The sequence below is a fragment of the Saimiri boliviensis genome, chromosome 16, assembly GCF_048565385.1.
Source record: "Saimiri boliviensis isolate mSaiBol1 chromosome 16, mSaiBol1.pri, whole genome shotgun sequence".
NCBI classification, from domain to species: Eukaryota; Metazoa; Chordata; class Mammalia; order Primates; family Cebidae; genus Saimiri; species Saimiri boliviensis.
Window position 1 is genome coordinate 18,314,621 of NC_133464.1, and position 20,199 is coordinate 18,334,819.

Below are 20,199 nucleotides of genomic sequence, written 5' to 3' on the forward strand. Positions count from 1 at the left end.
CTGAGATTGTGCTACTGCACTCCAGGCTGGAAGACAGAGCGAGACTCCATCTCAAAAAAAAAAAAGTGATTGTGAAAAGAAGCTTATATAATATGTTTTAAGAGATAGAAATGTAATGAGGGCTTTTTTAATTTTAATTCTTAGTTTTTAGAACAGTGACTTAAGTGACAGTGAATACGTTATATGTCAATTTGGCATGCACGAGGAAGGAGAAAGGCCACTTGAATCGGAGTGACCAGCCCGAGTGAGGGCTGCTTTCACAGGCTCTGCCCTGCGTTTCCTGCCTACCCTTCTGGGTTAACTCACTTCCCGAAAGCTGGGAATGGCCTCGACTTTCATGTTGCCAGCATCTAGCACGGGGTTTGGCACATGATGAGGATTCATGAAATATTCATCAGATCACTTCCAAGCAACTCCCATGTTCACCATTAGTAACACAAAAGTCCAGCAGTGGAAATGTGCAATCTCTAAATGTGCTCAACCTCAAAGCAGTATTTTCTGTTTTTTTAGGAACCAGTTTACTTGTTGATAAAAAAAAAGACACAGACGGTTCCTAAAATTACAAAGATAGTTCATGGCCACAAACTCTTTATATGTTTATTAAATAAATAGCATATGCTGATGTGAACTGATACTTTAAATACACTTGGTAAGATGATTTGTAGGCTGTATAAAGTTTTGTGTTGCAAATTCCATGAAAGCAATGACTTTTGTTTCTGCTTTTGTTTCTGTAATTTAAACAGTCTGTGTTTTTCTTACTTTCTTTAGAACTTTTTGCTACTTGATGAGATATCACAGCGCAACTGTCAGCTGCCATCAGATGGTAAAAACATGGTGCATGTGCAGGATTTTACTGCTTTTTGGGATAAGGTAAGATATCCTTAACTGCAAGGTCATGACTGCTAATACATAATGAGTGACGTTGGTTTAATAGAGAATTTTGAGATGTTACACTTGGTATAAAAATGTGGCTTGCTCATTTACTGAAAGTATGTTACAAAGATTCTCAAAATTAGGAGTAAATTTTGTAATAAATAGAAAGTAGGTATGAAATCAGACTTAGGGATTTGACAATTTGTATTTTATCTCATTTTCTTTCTTTTTGTTGAGATGGAGTCTTGCTCTGCCGCCCAGGCTGGAGTGCAGTGGTGTGATCTTGGCTCACTGCAACCTCCACCTCCCAGGTTCAAGAGATTCTCCTGCCTCAGTCTCCCAAGTAACTGGGATTATAGGCGCCTGCCACCACACCCGGGTAATTTTTGTATTTTTAGTAGGGATGGAGTTTCACCATGTTGGCCAGGCTGGTCTGGAACTCCTGACCTCAGGCAATCCGCCCACCTCAGCCTCCCAAAGTGCTGGGATTACAGGCCTGAGCCACCATGCCCAGCTGCATTTTATCTGATTTTCAAAAAAAAAAAAAAAAAAAAAAACCCATTGAAAGCATTACCTCATTCTAACCTAAAAGTCGCTAAGTTTAGACATTGGCAGTATTGGATTTTATAGGATTAGACAGACTGGGGTGCAGCATGGAATGGGTTAACTGCTGAGTATGCTGTAAATTATTACAGAGACTTTGGGGTATCAGTGCACATTTTCACCTTACTGTTTTCAGGTCATCTTATTACATATTGAAAAAGCCCATGACTTGGATTTTGCCACAGGGTTGGGGTTTGGCTCCCTATACTAAGCATCTGGGTGGTACCAGCTGCTTTGGTGGCAGCCTAAGGCAGAGGGCAAGCTGCAGGCCGCCCAAGCAAGCTCCATGGATTCCTGACTGAAGAGTTTCACCATGTGGCAAGCAGACAGGTAGTTCAGGCAAGGCCACAGGGATTGTTCAACACTTGGTTTACTTGTGACATTTAGGCAAATAGAAACAGCAGCAGAGACCACCCACAAGAAGTACTAAGGCTGGTGCATCTCCTGCTATCCACAAGTCCAGTGACTTCCTCATGCTTCTAAGGAAGCAGTGGGCTCCCTGCCCAGTGCTCATAGAAGCCACTGCTGTGGCTCCGGCTTTTCAGGAAAAGAAAGGCTGTATTGTAAGTCACCTGGCAAGGAGATAGGAGGCAATGCTCAAATTTGTCTTCCCTAGCTGGGGGATGGGGCAGGTTTTACAGGCAGAGGGTAATGAGGCGTGGTCCGATTGGATCTTGCAGGGAAGTGATGCCAGCACTGCATCTGATCAGCTCCTGGATCCTGCCATGAGGATCCACCTGTGAACTTGCTCCTCCTCCTTTGGTCCTAGCACTCGGGTTCTGCCCATGGTTGCGTATTCGGTTCATCTGGGAATGCTCAGATGATGTGCCTTGCAACCTGGGATCCATGGCAACTGAGAAGGTTTGCTATGTTACTGGGCTGGTTCTGTGGTTACGCTCACCCGAGTCCATGGTCCTGTTGTCTCAGTCTGTGTTGGACTGGAAAACAGAACAGCAGGGGGAGGGAATATTATGCAGGGAATTCATTACATAGGTGATGAAAGAACCAACACAGAGGGAAAGCAGCAGTGGAGGAGGCCACCCCGAGATCAGCCATGGCAGGAGGCTACACGCTGGGGCCAGAGATGATGCCTGCCAGGAGCGAAGCCCAGGGACCTAGCTGCGAGCGAGATTTGGGACCAGAGGGCCAGGGGCTCTTCCAAGGGCGCAGGGACTGCTCAGGCTGCTTAAGGCAGGTGGGTGGTGCTGGTGGTGAGCAGATCCTCTCCTCTCTGGTGCTCTTTGTGGCTGACCTTTGTGACTGAGTTAGTGTAGTTTGCTGGAGCCAAGAGCCAACAGGTGGTTGAGCAGCACTCCTGCCCGGCCCTGTCACCGCTCCCTTCTGTGGTACCAATGTCAGCACTCTCTAGGCTCCAGACTTACTTTCTCCACATGCCCTTGGTATCTTAAGTATCGCCCTCCCTGTTTCATGTGTGCCTAATTCTGATGTAATTTCTGCCATCTCTAGCAACAAAACAATGTGTTCCCAAATATATAGAACACCATTGCACCTTGTGCACATGGAAACACTCACACAATGTCCATCACCTGACCTGACAGTTTCTCCTTAACCTGCTGCCATTTCCACCCTAATACACTTCATTCATTCCTTCATTTTGGAGACAGTGTCTCGCTCTGTCGCTCAGACTGGAGTGCAGTAGTGTGATCTGCGCTCACTGCAACCTCCACCTCTCAGGTTCAAGCAATTCTTTTGCCTCAACCAAACCCAAGTACCTGGGATTACAGGCATGCTCCACCACGCCTGGCTAATTTTTGTATTTTTAGTACAGACGGGGTTTCTGCCATGTTGGCCAGGCTAGTTTTGAATTTCTGGCCTCAAGTGATCTGCCCGCCTTGACCTCCCAAAGCCTCTGGGATTACAGGCATGCGCCACCGCGCCCAGCTCTAATACGCTTTAAGCATTGACAGAAAGCTCTATGAACATCCCATTAGGAAAAAGCACTGGGGGTGAATGCTGTTGAATTAGAGGCAGGCAGTGAGGTAGCCACCGCACACTGCGTGTGGATCCCATTGGCAAATTTCTTTTGTACCAAACTCTGCAACATTACAAAATGGGCCGTTTGGTTGTTTTTCGTTTCTTAGCCAACATTGACAACTACATTGTAAACAGCACACTCCATCCTGTTTTCTGGGCCTTGTCTTGGCGTGATTACGCCGCATGCCACCAGGGATTATTAGGGGGGTCATGTGGGTGAGGGCGCTTGGGTGGGAGGAGGGGCACAGACACTGGGGCTTTTGGGGAGACGCTGCGGAGGAAAGAGGGTGTGCAGGGCTGGGATTTAGGAGAAAGACAGAGACCCCAGCAGCAGCCCTGCTGGACAGACCAGCGGATGTTGGAGGGAGGGTCTTCTCACCAGCCTAGGTCTCATTTATAGAACAAATGGGCTGGAGCTGAGTCTCTGTCTAACCTGTAAAGTCTGTGTCCCTGTGGGAGGCTGTGACTCTCCGTGGGGCAGGGATTTGCTTCTGCTTTCTTCATGGCTCTGTCCCAGGGTTCAGCGTACGGTCCGGTCCAGAATCGGGGTTCAGTCCTTCTGCCTCAGTGTCCAGAAGGGGCCGAGACTCCCGAGCTGTTTAGTGCTGCCCCCTTCTGGCTGCAGCGCACCAGTGCTGGGTCCCTGGCATCCCGGTGGGGCAGAAACCTGCTCTGCAGAGAACCAGGGCCATGGTGGGAAGCTGGGTTCGCATGTGGCTCACTCTTTTGCAGTCAAAACTGAGTAAAAAGAAGTCAAGTCAGAAATATTTCTTAGGAAGGAGACATACTGCAAAGGAGGGGGAAGGGACAGGTTGACCAGCTGTGTTTTCTGTGTCCTTTGTAATCTCAGAAATAAACAAGAAGGTTTCAGTTGTCTTGAAAGACAGATGTTGCTTAATCAGGAATACAGGGTAGACCGTTCACATTTTAGAGGAAGAGCACCAAGTCAAGCAACACTTTGAGAATCTGTGACAAGTTTGTACTTACGAAATCATGTAAATATGTCACACTTTAACGTTATTTTTCCAAGTGCTTAGATAATAATGTATTACTATTTTAAAAAAAGAAATTGTTGTAGGCCTGTAGGAAGGAGTAGAGAGACAAAAACAGAAAGGTTCTCACATATGAAAAACCTGCCTCTTGTGGATGGCTTTTAAATAATTCCTATGAAATCTGGCACTAGTTTCTTTGTGCTTAAAAAGTGATCGTGATTGTTTTGGTCTGTGACTATATGTGATGTGGGACACATTTATAAGAGGTCAGTTTACATACACACATATTTTGGCCTTTGACCATTTATAGAAATGTTTGGGATTATTTGGGTATGTGACTGTTAAGTCGTTTACAGATGAGTGTTTCATTTTGAAGGTTATCTTGATCTGTTATTCCCCTGCTGTGCTTTCTGTCTTTTGGGCGTTTTACTAATCACACATGCCCGCATGAGACATGGAGCGGGGGGGTGGATGAGTACCTGTTTGTGGGCTGGGCCAGCTCAGTTCCTTAGGTTTTGGGTTGGTTGGCTTCGTGTGTGCTTCCCTCTTCCATCATCCCAGGGTGTTCTGCCCTTCAGGGATACTGGATTCATTTTCAAAGAATGCTTTTCTAAGTTGAGGAGGCTGCACTGCCTTTGATTCACTCTTGATCATTTTCCTATGATGTGGACGAGCATTTACCAAAGCATGTTATGTGGAAGAATAACCCCTTCTGAAAGGACTTGGGACTCAGATAAATTTGCTAAATGCCTGCCAGACAGGCATGGTCAGGTCTCTCCAGTCTATCTGTGGGAGATTCAGATGAAGATGCTCAATATGAGAGTTAAATCACTTTGGGTTTCCTCCCAAATTGTAGCTGTTTGGACTTCACTTAGCAGTATCAAGTTTTGTCTGATAGTGTTGATGTCTGGGTTTGGACAAAAGTTCTCCTCGTTGGCAGTTTTTACAATTGAGGCTCTATACTCTGAATTTAAAGCCATTCCTCTCTTTATTTGTACCAACGGACTTGCTTTTTAAAAGATAGATAATTCAAAGTACTGATTGGCCTTGTACGAGAAGAGGCACCTCTTCATTTTGGTTTATCATGCACTGGTAAATGATCCCCTCTCCCTGATACACATGTAATCCTCTCAATTGAAAAGAATTAGAAGCTCTGTATAAAAGTAATGAATTTGGTTTGGTCTCCTAAAGAATGAACTGTAAAATAACTTTTTTTTTTTTTTTTTGAGACAAGGTCCCACTGTGTCATGCAGACTAGAGTGGAGTGGTGCAATCTTGGCTCGCTGCAACCCCAACCTCCTGTGTTCAAGGAATCCTCCCACCTCATCCTCCTGAGTAGCTGGGACTACAGCACACACCCGCCATGCCTGGCTGATTTTTTTTTTTTTTTTTTTTCCCTGAAGAGATGGGTTCTCACTATATTGCCCTGGCTGATCTTGCACTTCTAGGCTCAAGTGATCCTCCCACCTCTGCCTCCCAAAATGTTGGAATTACAGGCATGAGCCAATCCGTGCCATGCCTAAAACAATGTTTGTTTGTTTTTTTTTAACATTAACAGTGATTGATAATTTTCTTAACATTTAGTATATGTAAAAACATCCTTATGCTCCTGAATCTTTCTATCATAGAATTTATAGATTGTTCAGGAACATTATTTCTGATATGGTAATGAGTACTTCATTCCTTCCTCCCCTTGTGTTGGATTGTGCGCTGTGGTGGCTACCTCAGTGTTTATAGTAGAATACTGTGCTGTTCCCTATTGACCTGGGATAGGTAACGCAAGCTGCAGGTATAACGCTGAGACTTTCACTTTGACCCATGAACACAGACTTAATTTCATTATTATTCATTTTTTGGTTGTTGTTAAATGAGATCTCTGGTTACAGGGTTGACCACCATTTGTAGACGTTCATTTGCCAAGAATGACTTTATAGTATAAAGTGCCTTCTTGCTGGCTGGGTGTAACTGAAGTTCATGCTTTATCAAGTGAAAACGGGAAGATGAGTGGAGATTTCAAGTCATCCATTAGCCAAGGATTGGGCATGCCATGTGCTCATGCTGCCACCTTGTGGACGTTAATGAAATAGAATATTAAAATCAAGGGACATAATGAAAACTTACGTATGCTTGAAAAGCCCCCATACTGAATATTATATTAAGAGTATTGTTTTAAATGAGAATACATGGACACAAGGAGAGGAACATCACACACCGGGGCCTGTTGGCAGGTGGGGGTCAAGGGGAGGGAGAGCATTAGGACCAATACCTAATGCATGTAGGGCTTAAAATCTAGATGATGGGTTGACAGGTACAGAAAACCACCATGGCACGGGTATACTTATGTAACAAACCTGCATGTTCTGCACATGTATCCTGGAACTTAAAGTGGGAAAAAAAAAAAAAAAGAATATTGTTGTGGTAAGTTAGCATGAGTTGTCATTTCAAGAAGGTGGCCTTGCCATTTTTAGTGTCTGAATTTTGCGGATGTCTGGAGCTGCGTTCACATGAAAATCTGGTAAAAGGGAATGGGCCTTAAGTACTGAAGATTCCCAACTGTTTCAAACCCTACAAAAAAATGTGATTGTATGAAAAGGACCCTAGGATACAATATCGTAAAATAGGAAGGAGAAAGATTTGGGTTATGTTCATGTATTGATGACTATTGTATTGTTTTCTTCGCTTTTTGAAGTGATTTGTATAACTTTATTGAAATGGGCATATTTTATAAACTTTAATTTGTAGGCATCAGAGACCCCAACTCTACAAAGCCTTTCCTTTACTGTCAGACCTGGTGAATTGTTAGCTGTGGTCGGCCCCGTGGGAGCAGGGAAGGTGAGTTATAATGGCTTTTGGCCGCTTGTTGCAACCCCGCTTCTCATATTAACTTCTTGGGTTTGAGCTCAAAGCTATGTGCAACACAAGTTTGAATTGGGTATGCTCGGCATGGCATTTCTCAGTGCACGGAACGTTAGTTTTGGAAGAAGGTCACATGACCAAGTAAATGTGGGCAATTTGTAGCATGTTTCCCTTGGTTCTTCAAGTTGCATAATTGAGAACTCCCAGAAGTTGGACATCTCCATGAAGGAAATTGTTTATATGACCACTATGCAGGATGGATTGAGACTCAGAAAGTGGGAGCTGCTTTTGTCAGAGTGGACCCTAGACAAGACATCTGGAGGGTGTGAAGGCTTGTCCGCAAAGCTTTCGACATGTTTTACTATGACTTCTCCAAGTCACGTGAATACACATTTAACAAACCTGCAGCCAGTGTGTAGCCCTGTGTCAGGAGCAAAAGATAACACCTGTCAGCAAGACCCAGACGCCACTGCCCTCCAGAAGCTTCTGGTATCTTGGGTGAGACAGATACACAAACAGATGATTTCGGTTCAGTATTGTAAGCTCCTTGATACTGGGGGGCACAGACACATCACATCTATGTGTTGCAAAAGATGTGAAGGAAGCGTACATACTCACTTAGTCTCATGCATTCTAAAGCAACACAGTAAATCTAGATGTAGGGTGTATAACCAAGGAGTGGTTTCACAATTGAAGTTTGCTCTCCAGAGACGTGACTGCTGGGTATTTTTTTAAAAAAATCCTTCCTAGTGCACAGGATATATTATTTATTTTTATTCATTCATTCATTTATTCATGTATATGTATGGATGGATATATATTTAGTTTTGAGACAGGGTCTCGCTCTGTCACCCAGGCTGGAGTGCAGTGGTGTGATCTAGGCTCGCTGCAACCTCCAGTTTCCCAGGTTCAAGTAATTCTCATGCCTCAGCCTCCCAAGTTGCTGGAATTATAGGCGTGCCACCACGCCCGGCTGATTTTTGTATTTTTAGTAGAGATGGGGTTTCACCATGTTGGCCAGGCTGGTCTCAAACTCCTGGCCTCAAGTGATTCACCCACCTTGGCCTCCCAAAGTGCTGGAATTATAGGCGTGAGCCACTGCACCTGGCCACGATATGTTATTTACATATAGCTTTTCTAGAACAAGGTTTTTGTCCGAAAGGATACCTGCATGCAGGAACAATGCCTTCAGTATTGGCAATAGGAATGATATATCATGCTCAGCTGCTCTGTTACTGTCAACATTCTTAGTTGATCTTGGTTCCATGCAGCATTTCATTTAGGGGAATGAAACTCATTTAGGGAAAGTCATTAGGGCAGGGTAGATTGTTACACTCCACTTTGTTAGTATTCCTTACAAACTACTCGTTTACATTGACCAATATGTTATTTGCAATTTTTAATCACAACTTCCTGTGCTGTACTAGATCCTATTTTAAATGAACTAAATGATGCTTTTCAAGCTCCCAGTGCTGGGCAAGGCTGCACTGCAGTGGTTTATCCTTGTCTCTTGTTGACTGTGTGTTTTTGCGATCTGTTTCAGTCATCACTGTTAAGTGCTGTGCTCGGGGAATTAGCTCCAAGTCACGGGCTGGTGAACGTGCGTGGAAGAATTGCCTATGTTTCTCAGCAGCCCTGGGTGTTCTCGGGAACTGTGAGGAGTAATATTTTATTTGGGAAGAAATACGAAAAGGAACGATACGAAAAGGTCATAAAGGCTTGTGCTCTGAAAAAGGTGAGTGAGGACTTTTGGATTTCATGTACTCAAATGTCCAGTTATATTAGTGTTCATTTCAACAACGAGCTTTATTAACTTTTTTTTTTTTAATTTTGAAAGACCTTTGATTTTTTTTTTTTTTTTTTGAGATGGTGTTTTGCTCCTGTTGCCTAGAACTGGAGTGCAATGGCGTGATCTTGGCTTACTGCAACGTCTGCCTCCCAGGTTCAAGTGATTCTCCTGCCTCAGCCTCCCAAGTAGCTGGAATTACAGGCATCTGCTACCACGCCCAGCTAATTTTGTATTTTTAGTAGAGATGGAGTTTCTCCGTGTTGGTCAGGCTGGTCTCGAACTCCCGACCTCAGGTGACCCTCCTGCCTTGGCCTCCTGCAGTGCTGGGAATACAGGTGTGAGCCACTGTGCCCAGTCCTTGAATGTTATTTAATATTTTAAGGCAGTTCTCCCAGTAAATAAACACACACACTGTCGTTTTAAGTCTGATGTGAAAATCATACTTACAGGGTGAGTTTGGGGGGTTTTGGTTGGTTTTGTGAAGTTTCATTTACTTTTAACATTTTTTTTTTTTTCAAAATAGACAATTACAAAAATTTGCAAAAGTAGAGAGAAAGGTGGCTTGAACCTGCATGTACCCATTGCTCAAGTTCAAGTGCGATCAACCTGTAGCCAGTTCTACTCAGTCTCCACCCCTGCCCTCTGCTAGTCCCACTCCCACCCCAGATTCTTGTGACACACACCCTTGACCTCAATTGTACTTCATTTGTGACACCTTATTACTTATCCCTAGAAGGTAAGAACACTTTTGAAAAAAATTACTTCTTACCCAAGAAATAAGTGACCAAAATTCCCTGCTATCATCAGCTGGCTAGGCAGAGATTACGGTTCTTTAGCATCTCATTGCCTATTGGTTTGCATCGGACTCCAGAAGATGTCTGCACCATGCGCTGGGCTGGTGTTTCCTGCCTGGGTCCCTCTCAGACCATAGGTTTCCTTTTATACCACCTTTAAAAAGGAAACTTTGTTGCAGTAGTTTCTGGGGTATGGGTGTTTTTTGGCTACATGGATAAATTTTTCAGTGCAATTTATTATTTAAAGGAAGCAAAACTAAAAATTTTTTTTCACTGTGTATCATTTCACCTAGAGAGTGATGATTTTCACGAAAGATGAAATGTTTGATTGTCCACTGAGGTTTTCGTAAAATTGGTGGGTAGTTGATGAAAACTTAACATACTTAATAGAAGACTATAAGTTAGAAAATAGAAAAAATGGCAAATACTGATACATACAATGTTACCGTCTTTGGGCCATAAAAATCAGTGAATAATGGCACTAAAGGGCTCTCCCCAGGCTCTGTGCAGTGTGGCCTGGACATCCTACTGTTCTTTTATACTGTCTGGAAAAAGGCCGCCACAGACTGTCACAGTTGTCATGCAGAAGGCTTCCAGCCAGGTTTGCAAGGAATGAGTAATTTGGCTTGAACAATGGCTTGAGTATCATAGATTCTATCAGGTGAACAGTAGTTGCTAGTGATTTGGACAGAAACATCATTGCTTGTTTAATGGGCTGTTTCTTCCTTCTGGGCTATTAATGAGAGATGGTGCATTTTCAGAAGTGACATTAAGTTAGCACTAGTGAGCTAGATATTATTGAGTAGTATATACTGTATAGGAAAAGATGGGCTAAGGCAAGCTCCTAGTTACTCGGATTCCACCAGGTGTGGATTTTCTCTCTCTCTCACACACACTCACACATATGCGCACACAAAGGCATACAAAGTTTTAATCTGCTGCCGTGATTTCCCAGTGCCTTTGCTCTTGCTATCCTCGTTTAATTTTTTGATATTGCTATCCTCGTTTTTTAAAGCAAAAGTTTCATTTTATTCAAAGTTGGTACAAAATTGCTAACATTTCCCTAAAATAATGACTATACTTCAGCTTGTCCTGCTCTGGTGTCCCCAACTGTCCCCTGCTTCCCCAGAGGTCCATTTTAGAGAAATTTTGCAGAAATACAAGGTCAAGGTAGGAGAATATACAAGGTGATTTCAGTGTGTTGCAGTAAGTGTGTGTATGTGTGTGTGTGTATATATATAAAATGTTTTAGGGAGTTGAGAAACAGATGGCAAATTTTGCAGGTTTTCCCCGACTAGTAGTTACAGCTGATAACCAAGAAACTGCTGCTGGACCAGGTTCTGGAGATAGGAAAGATGGTGTGCCATTTGTCAGTGGAAGGGTGGCACTTGGCAACCTGGGCCTTGTCTTTCAGCTTCTGCCCTCCATCACTGGTCTATGACAAGTTAGAAGTGAGGTCCTTGGGACTAATATATGGCTTTCTTGGGAAGGCTTTGTTGCTCTTTGCATATTAATCTGTCAGTTTAAAAATAACCTACTAGTAAACTCTAGAATTTAAGAATGATTTGTTCCATAGCAGTCTATGGTTTTAGGAGTTGAATGTGGCTTAGGGTTGGTAAAGTGGAGGGTTGGAGAGATGAAATGAATCACCTAAGCCTTTGCAGTTCAGGTTCAAACCTGCATCCGCCCAGTTCCAGATTCCATTTTCCCCTCTGCCAGGCTATCTCTCAGTTGAGGGTGTTTATAAGGTAGAACTATTTTAAAAATTGGGTGATTGATAAAAAGGTAGAATGTGGGACAAAATGGTTTTCACGCCTTTTCATTTTACCTGGTCAGCTTCTGATACCCACGTGAGACTTCAGGTCCCAGGTCACCCAACCCTGCCTTGCTCCTCCCAACGTCAGAAAAGCTCTAGGAGGAAGCGGGGGTTAGAGACAGTGGCAGCCATTCAGCCTCTTCCATAGCCACCTTTGAAGACTGGCCCAGTAACTTGGGTAGTGTCCCAGGCTTCGGCCACCTGCGGGCTTCTGTGTGGCAGGCAGACTCCAGTGGCGATGGGGTCCCCTCAGGGCTGGGCTGCATGGTGACTCCTTGGTTCCTTCCTGGATGTGTGTGAGCATGCACTGCTGTCCCTCTGTGCATGGTTCCATCTTTAGCAGGACAGTGGGCCTCCTGTGGAGAGGTCAAATGGAGCAGGAGGCTGACCCAGCTTCGTCATTTGCTCACTATCACTTTTTTGTGTGTTTGTTTTGTTTTCGAGATGGAGTCTCGCTCTGTCACCCAGGCCAGAGTCTAGCGGTGTGATCTAAGCTCATTGCAACCTCCGCCTCCTAGGCTCCAGTGATTCTCCTGCCTCAGCCTCCTGAGTAACTGGGATCACAGGTGTGCGCCACCACGCCTGGCTAACTTTTTTGTTTTTAGTAGAGATAGGTTTTGTTATGTTGGCCAGTTGCTCTTGAAGCCCTGATCTCAAGCGATCTACCTGCTTTGACTTCCCAAAGTGCTGGCATTATAGGTGTGAGCCACCGCTCCTGACCAGCTCGGTATCACTTTGGACATGTCACATTACCTGCCTTGGGCCCTTTATGTCTCTGCTGCAAAATAAGGACATGGGCTGAGATGGTTTCCATTTATGATTGTTTAGCAGGGGACCAGCAAGAAACCAGGGATCCTCTTAATGAGTTACGAGATCCTCTGCTGACTCTCTTTCAAATCCCTGTATCAATAGTGGGCATGAGATGGCCATAGAGAATAGCAGCTTCTTGGAATTGTTTTGGCGCGTAGGTACAGAGATTGCATGTGTAATCAAAAACTGCTGGACAGAAGCAGTCCTGGGTGTGTCTAGGTGTTTGCCTCTGTTTCATTTCTTATTAAATGGGGGAGATACAGCAGGATTGTAAAGGCTGCAGGCAATGTCTGTAAAATGCAGACATGCCAGGTTTTTGGTGAATGGTAGCTATTGCCCTTTTCTCTAAATCAGTTAATAAGACAAAGAAAAGATTTTGCTTTATACAGTTCCTCATTCCCCTCCCTGCCACCCTCTCCTGCAAAAAAAAAAAAAAAAAATTCTAGAGGAAAAAATAGGAACTGCCAAGATTTCTCAGCTATATTGATAGCAACTAGATGTACTGTACTAGATACAGCTGGAATAAATTTATAAGTTCGTTGAGCTAAAAACATCTTTGAGATAAAATAATAAGATGTGAAGTCATAATTCACATTTAGCAGTGTTGCTTTAGGCTAATTACTTATTCAAAGTGGTATCATAGCAAGTTGCAGGCCATACCTCAGGAAACAACGTAATAATGTTAGATACTTCAGTGGGTTAGTGGTTAAAATCTGAGGCCCTGGGGTCAGATGGCTCTGGGATTCAGACTTGGTTCCTCTTTAGTAGGTGTTTGATTTTACCTAATTGTCTGAACCTTCTAAGCCTCAATTTCTTCATCTGTAAAATAGAGATAATAATACTGTTCACCTCATAAGACTATTGTGAGGACAAAATTTGATCATGAACTTAAAGCGTCTGATTACTAGGAACACAACAGGCCTTCTTCTTAATTATAAGAACCACCAATTTTGGGTAAAATCACATGAAATGTGACATAGTTTGAATGAATGTATCTGTGTATACAACTTCCATTGTTTGAATTGATATTTATGTAGGGGTTCTATACAAAATACAGTAAGTCAGTCAACAATAAAAATATTGTTACCCTAACAGATGCAATGTATTAATATTATGTCACCTTTTGCATACTTTCTTTTAATCCTTCGGCATTTTTAAGCAATGTGTATCCAAAGGCATGGAATTGATAAATTTGAGTTTCGTGTTTTTCTGTATAGCTCGCTTGAATATACAGACCCCTTTGGGGCACCCACTGTCTTAGTCTTAGAGTTTCTTCTCATATTTACCACATTCCTGCCAACTTGGATATTTTCTTTTCAGATTGCCTTGACAATCATAGAATAACTGTTGTCATACTGTTTGTTTTTTTAATCTCTCATTTGGGAGAGTCATTTCACTCCTTTGTGACATAATAGGAAATAAATGCTGAGGGCCAGGTGTGGTAGCTCATGCCTGTAATCCCAGTAATTTAGGTGGCTGAGGTGGGAGGATTTCTTGAGGCCAGGAGTATGAGACCAGCCTAGGCAACATAGCTAGACCCTGTCCCCCATTTTTTTTTTTTTTTTTTTTTTGAGATGTTGTCTCACTCTCTCTCCCAGGCTGGAGTGCAGTGGCATGATCTCGGCTCACTGCAACCTCACCTCTCAGGTTCAAGTGATTCTTCTGCCACAGCCTCCAGAGTAGTTGGGACTACAGGTGCATGCCACCACACCCAGCTAATTTTTGTATTTTTAGTAGAGATGGGGTTTCGCCATGTTGGCCAAGCTGGTCTCAAACTCAAAACTCCTAGCCTTGGGTGATCTGCCCACCTTGGCCTCCCAAAGTGCTGGGATTACAGGTGTGAGCCACCATGCCTGGCCTTTTTTTTTTTTTTAAGCTGAGTACAAAAGGTACAATGAGATGAATCTAGCTAGGGTGACTAAATGTACTGATAGTGCTGCATATGGATAGAGAGGCTTCAAGTTCTGAGTTATTTCAGTATTGCCATTAAGTATCTTTTTGCAAGCGCTCGGGGAAGCCTGATATGAAAGGGCAACAGGCTGTGAACTGAGATGAGCCTGGTTCAGACTCCAACCTTCCTTTATTTGCTGAGAGTCCTCAGACTAGTCAGGTGCTCTCCCTTCATCTCAGTACCCTCATCTGTGAAGTGTGGTCAGTACTTGTTGGCAGTTGTTATGAAGATTGGGGATAACACGAGGCATCAGGAACAGTGGCTGGTGCCTAGCTCTTATGTCTAGGAGTCGACTCATGGAGCAAGAAGCTGAGTACACACATACACATTATGAACGGGAATACGACAGGTCCTTCCTAAGGAATATAAACAAAGCCTTAGGAACCTAGTAGAGAGAGCGATGTTTTCTGACTGGGGGAATGCAGGTTGGTTTCATAGAAGAGTATGAGCTGGGCCTAGAAAGAATAGGATATGAATAAGCCGGGATAGGAAGGACCATTCCAAATGGAAGCAAAAATGTGGCCCGAAGCTGGAGAGCTCTGCTCTCTGACTCTGGAACCTGCTTCCTGTGCTGGGGCCTCAGGCCTGACCCCTGTGACCATCCCCACAGTGTCCTCAGTGGTCCTTCTACCTTCAGTGTCACCATGGTTGATGTGCACATGCTAGGATTTTGATTAGATGGTGTCAAACCAGCATAGCCATGTCATGGTTTTTCTCTAGTTTCTGTGTCTGTGTCAGTGCAGGTGGTGGTAGATTAAATAATTGGTTAATTTTACTGAGGTACCTAATGTGCATAAGATACCTTCCTCCCACTGGGAGCCCTTCTGCTTTCCGCTCAACTCTTTCCCTTTAACCAAACCAGAAAATCATGGTTAGGAAATCAGCCTGACTCAGTTTGCACTTCAGATCCTTTGAAATGTTTTCCCTATCTAAGGTTCGTCCATAAATAGTTTGCTCAGTCAGCAACACTCAAGGTCGTTGTGGTACTCAAACTGCTACTACAGACACAGAGAGAGCTCATTTCCTCTCTCATTTCCTCTTCCCTATCTGCACTTAATGAGACAGGTATTTTTTTTTTTTTTTTTTTTTTGAGACGGAGTTTCGCTCTTGTTACCCAGGCTGGAGTGCAATGGCGCGATCTAGGCTCACCGCAACCTCCGCCTCCTGGCTTCAGGCAATTCTCCTGCCTCAGCCTCCTGAGTAGCTGGGATTACAGGCGTGCGCCACCATGCCCAGCTAATTTTTTGTATTTTTAGTAGAGACGGGGTTTCACCATGTTGACCAGGATGGTCTCGATCTCTCGACCTCGTGATCCACCCGCCTTGGCCTCCCAAAGTGCTGGGATTACAGGCTTGAGCCACCGCACCCGGCGAGACAGGTATTTTAAGTGCCTTTTCTAGAAAATGGCTAAGATTGTGGTGCTACAACTTGATGCTGTTTTGAGAACGAGAACAAAGCAATGTTAAATCAAGGCACAGAAACTTAACGCATTCTCTAAGGACCATCAGCAATGAAATGAGGCCAAGTAAACAGTGTGTGTTTGTGTTTGTATGGAAGGCTGGGACCCAATCTTAAAATGGTGCATTGTCTTTTTATGAAAATCGAAAGTAAGAGATGGTGTTAACTGGTGCATTGTCTTTTTTTTTTTTCTTTTTTTGAGTTGGAGTTTTGCTCTTGTTGCTGAGGCTGGAGTGCAATGGCACCATCTTGGCTCGCTGCAACCTTCGTCTCTTGGGTTCAAGCGGTTCTTCTGCCTCAGCTTCTCAAGTAGCTAGGATTACAGGCATGCGCCACCACATCTGGCGAATTTTGTGTTTTTACTAGAGATGGGAGATGGGGGTTCACCATGTTGGCCAGGCTGGTCTTGTACTCTTGACCTCAGGTAATCTACCTGCTTCGGCCTCCCAAAGTGCTGGGATTACAGTGCACTTGCTGCACTGTCTTTTTCTGAAAACTGAAAGGAAGAGGTAGTATTAACTTCTGAGCTCAAAAAAGAGACAATGTGAAATAACGAATTTTCATAACGGGGCACTTACCACCTGTCATTTGACTCCATCTGGTTCAGATTGGAGTATTAGGGGACTCCTAATACTCCAGTCTTTGTGGGCTGCCAGGTCGTGAGTTCCAATGGCAATACTATCTTTTCTCCATTTTGAGTTGTACTTTATTTAGTGGGATTCATACTACAAATGGGGTTCTGCTGTTGGTTTGGTCAGAAAATATGTCACGGTCATCAATAGCAAATGAGAATGAACTCAGATCCTTTTTTCACTTACAGAGTTTATACACTTACTTTATACACTTCTGGCATTCTATGAGTTTATTAATTCTTGTTTCTCCAGGACATTTTGTAAAAGAAGGAAAATGATAAGTTAGGGAGGTCAATGGACTTGCTTGTCATAGAGATTGCAATGTGCCATTTACTTTGTCTCCCTGGCTTTGTCAGAGTAGTGACAAAGAAAGGATACCTTGATCTGTAAGAAGGCCATCTCTGTAACATCCTAGGCTGATGCTTATTAAGTTCAATCAACAACCAGCAAACTTCTCCACACTTTGTTTGTCTATGCCAGGATCTGTCTAGTGATAATTATAGGGCATCCAAGTGAAGATTTCTAATATAATGTCATGTCACTTAAACCTGATCATTATCCTGTTATTTTCAGGGATGTTCTTGTCATTAAAAAAAAAAAAATACTATGCTTTGGCAACTTACTTCTTAAATAATTTTTAAATATAACTTTGGCTAGATTCTCAAGTAAAATTTGTTAGCCTTCCTAGCTTTTTTTTTTTTTTTTGGCGGCGGTGGAGGGGGCGTCTTGCATGGAACAAGAGTCTACTCATTGCAGCCAATCTGTGCAGTGTTTCATGGGCACCCTGCTCCTTTCCCTTTGGCTTTTCCTGGCCAGGCTGCTCTTTCTGCTCTTATTTTTTGCATAGTTTTGTCTGTCAGCCTATTGTGGTACCTTAAGCATCACTGTGAAGACATTTTTCTCTGAGAATGGAAAGCTGAGGCAAAAGTCAGCAAAATGGCCCATGAAGACACAGTTGTTCCTTTAAAAGTCCCATGGCTTTATGCTGCCAGCCCTCACAGTTGGGTCTCTAGCACAGACTTCCAGACTCGCTTATCCAGCAGCAAGTCACGATTGCCGGTCAGCATTTCAGTTTGGCCATAATCAAGCTCTTGATTTTGCCTCTTAAATCTGCATCCCTCATTTCCTCCAGTGCAGTAAATGCTAACCCTGTTCTTCCCTTGTCTTATAACAAAACCAATGCAGCCCGCCTCTTTTTCTATCACAACCCACACCCATCTCATCAGGTCCTACAGGTGCTACCTTCAAAATTTGCTCAGCCTGTGACCACTTACATTCACTTCTCCACTCCCCGCTTTGGTCCCAGCTACTGTTGTTTCTTGTCTTGATTACTGCCTTGATCTTGTCCTTCCTCCTATTTCCCTGGGTGTGAGCCCTTGGCCCCTCTTTCCTCTGTCTCTGCCCTCCCGTGCCACCATCTTGTGCTCACAGTTCTGCTGGCCTCTGTGCTGCTCTTCTGTGAACACCTCAGGCATGCATTGCCTCGTGGCTTTTGCACTTGCTCATTCCTCTATGTGGAGCACTCTCCCTGCAGTCTGTGCCAGCCACTCCATCCACTGACTCGTCTCTGCTCAGACCCCCTCGATCAGAGCCCTTGCTGACCTCCCTATATAAAGTGGACTTTCCCTCTGTCTCCCTAAGCCAGCTTCCTTTTCCTTTTTAGCACTTATCACCTCTTGCATTTGTGTCAATCTTTTATTGTCAGGTCACTCACTGTGGAAACTCTTTCACTGCTGAATTCACATGGAGTTGGTACTCAAAAAACTTCTGTTAAAATGGCTCAGTGCTAAATGCTATGAAAAACTACAGCATTATAATGGATAACTTGCCCGGACAGTGTAATTGGATAGGTTCAAAGTTACGATTTAGTTACTATGAAATATATCCATTGCTGTTGATCAAAATACATGTATATTTCTGAAGCACTAATGTGCAAAGTTTAAGGTAACAGAGGGAGATCATGTTTAAGTCTTTGCCCCTCCTCCTTTCCTTTGTCCTTATAGGATTTACAGCTGTTGGAGGATGGCGATCTGACCGTGATAGGAGACCGGGGAACCACACTGAGCGGAGGGCAGAAAGCTCGGGTAAACCTTGCAAGGTAAGTTGCGTTTCAGCAGCCACTATGCAGGTGTCTTTTGTGCAAATTCTGGTGGTGGTGAACACATAGGGCCCACTTACTGTGTATTGGGTCCTGTGTGAAGCACCTTCTTGGATTATTCCATTAGCACTTGAATTAATATCCAGTTGTTGAAAGTTTTCATGATCCTACGGGAGAGTCTGATATCTCTTTGTATTTTCTAGAGCAGTGTATCAAGACGCTGACATCTATCTCCTGGACGACCCTCTCAGCGCAGTAGATGCGGAAGTTAGCAGGCACTTGTTCGAGTTGTGAGTTTGTGTCTTAAGTCATTTCTGCTTTCCCAGAGCCATTTCGAGTTGGCTCAGGAAAGCCTTTATGGCTTTCTGTGTGTCCTGCTCTGTTGTCCCCCCACTGTCCCCTGCTTCCCTGAAAATCCATTTTAGAGAAATTTTGCATAAATACAAGATCAAGGTAGGAAAATATACAAGGTGCTATCAGTGGGTTGCAGTGAGTAGAGTGTGTATGTATATATATATATATATATATATATATATACACACACACACACACTCTCTCTATATATATACATAAATATAAAATGTTTTAGGGAGTTGAGAAACAGAAATTTGCAAGTTTTCCCCGACTAGTAGTTACATCTGATAACCAACAAACTGCTGCTTGACCAGGCCCCGTATATAGGAAAGATGGTGTGCCATTTTTCAGTGGAAGGGTGGCACTTGGCAACCTGGCCTTGTCTTTCAGCTCTTGCCCTCCATCACTGATCTATGACAAGTTAGAAGTGAGGTCCTTGGGGCTGGGTGTGGTGGCTCACGCCTGTAATCCCAGCACTTTGGGAGGCCAAGTCGGACAAATTACGAGGTCAGTAGATCGAGACCATTCTGGCCAACATGGTGAAATGCTGTCTCTACTAAAATACAAAAAAACTAGCCAGATGTGATGGCATGCACCTATAGTCCCAGCTACTCGGGAGGCGGAGGCAGGGGGATTGCTTGAACCCGGGAGGCGGAGGTTGCAGTGAGCCGAGATTGTGCCAATGCACTCCAGCCTGGCGACAGAGCGTGACTCCATCTCAAACAAACAAACAAAAACAGAAGTGAGGTCCATGGGACCAACATAAGGCTTTCTTGGGAAGGCTTTGTTGCTCTTTGCATGTTAACTCTATCAGTTTAAAGATAACCTACTAGGAAAATCTGGAATTTAAGAATTATTTGTTCCATCATATACTGTGGTTTCAAGAATCTATTGTTGCTTCATGGATTCTTACCAGAGTGAAAACTTAAGACCCGCAGATGTGTAGCCCTGGCCTGCCTTTGAAACTAGTTGCCTAGAATTTGGCTTGCCTCCCAACTCTTATGTGGTGTTTCTAGGATTTGCTTTCTTTGGCTTTTGTGTAGACACTGAGCCATGGAGGTAGAATTACTCTGGAATCTTTCCTGTACCTTCTGTAACCTCATGTGTGCCGATGGACACTTCCTGTGTAGTCTGGACTGGCCTTTTCGAAAGCAATGTGAACTGGTTTTGCCAAAGCA

At 43.7% G+C, this 20,199-nt stretch overlaps 1 protein-coding gene across 3 annotated transcripts in view; it reads left to right on the top strand.

Moving 5' to 3' along the window:
- ABCC4 (ATP binding cassette subfamily C member 4 (PEL blood group)) overlaps positions 1-20,199 on the top strand; it is a 283,152-nt gene that overhangs the window by 104,123 nt on the left and 158,830 nt on the right. For all 3 annotated transcript variants that reach the window (XM_074387539.1, XM_003928200.3, XM_074387538.1), the window contains 5 exons: positions 769-870; positions 7,206-7,295; positions 8,863-9,054; positions 18,573-18,667; positions 18,871-18,957. In XM_074387539.1, the coding sequence (XP_074243640.1) occupies positions 769-870; positions 7,206-7,295; positions 8,863-9,054; positions 18,573-18,667; positions 18,871-18,957 (566 nt within the window). The remainder of the gene's footprint in view (positions 1-768; positions 871-7,205; positions 7,296-8,862; positions 9,055-18,572; positions 18,668-18,870; positions 18,958-20,199) is intronic.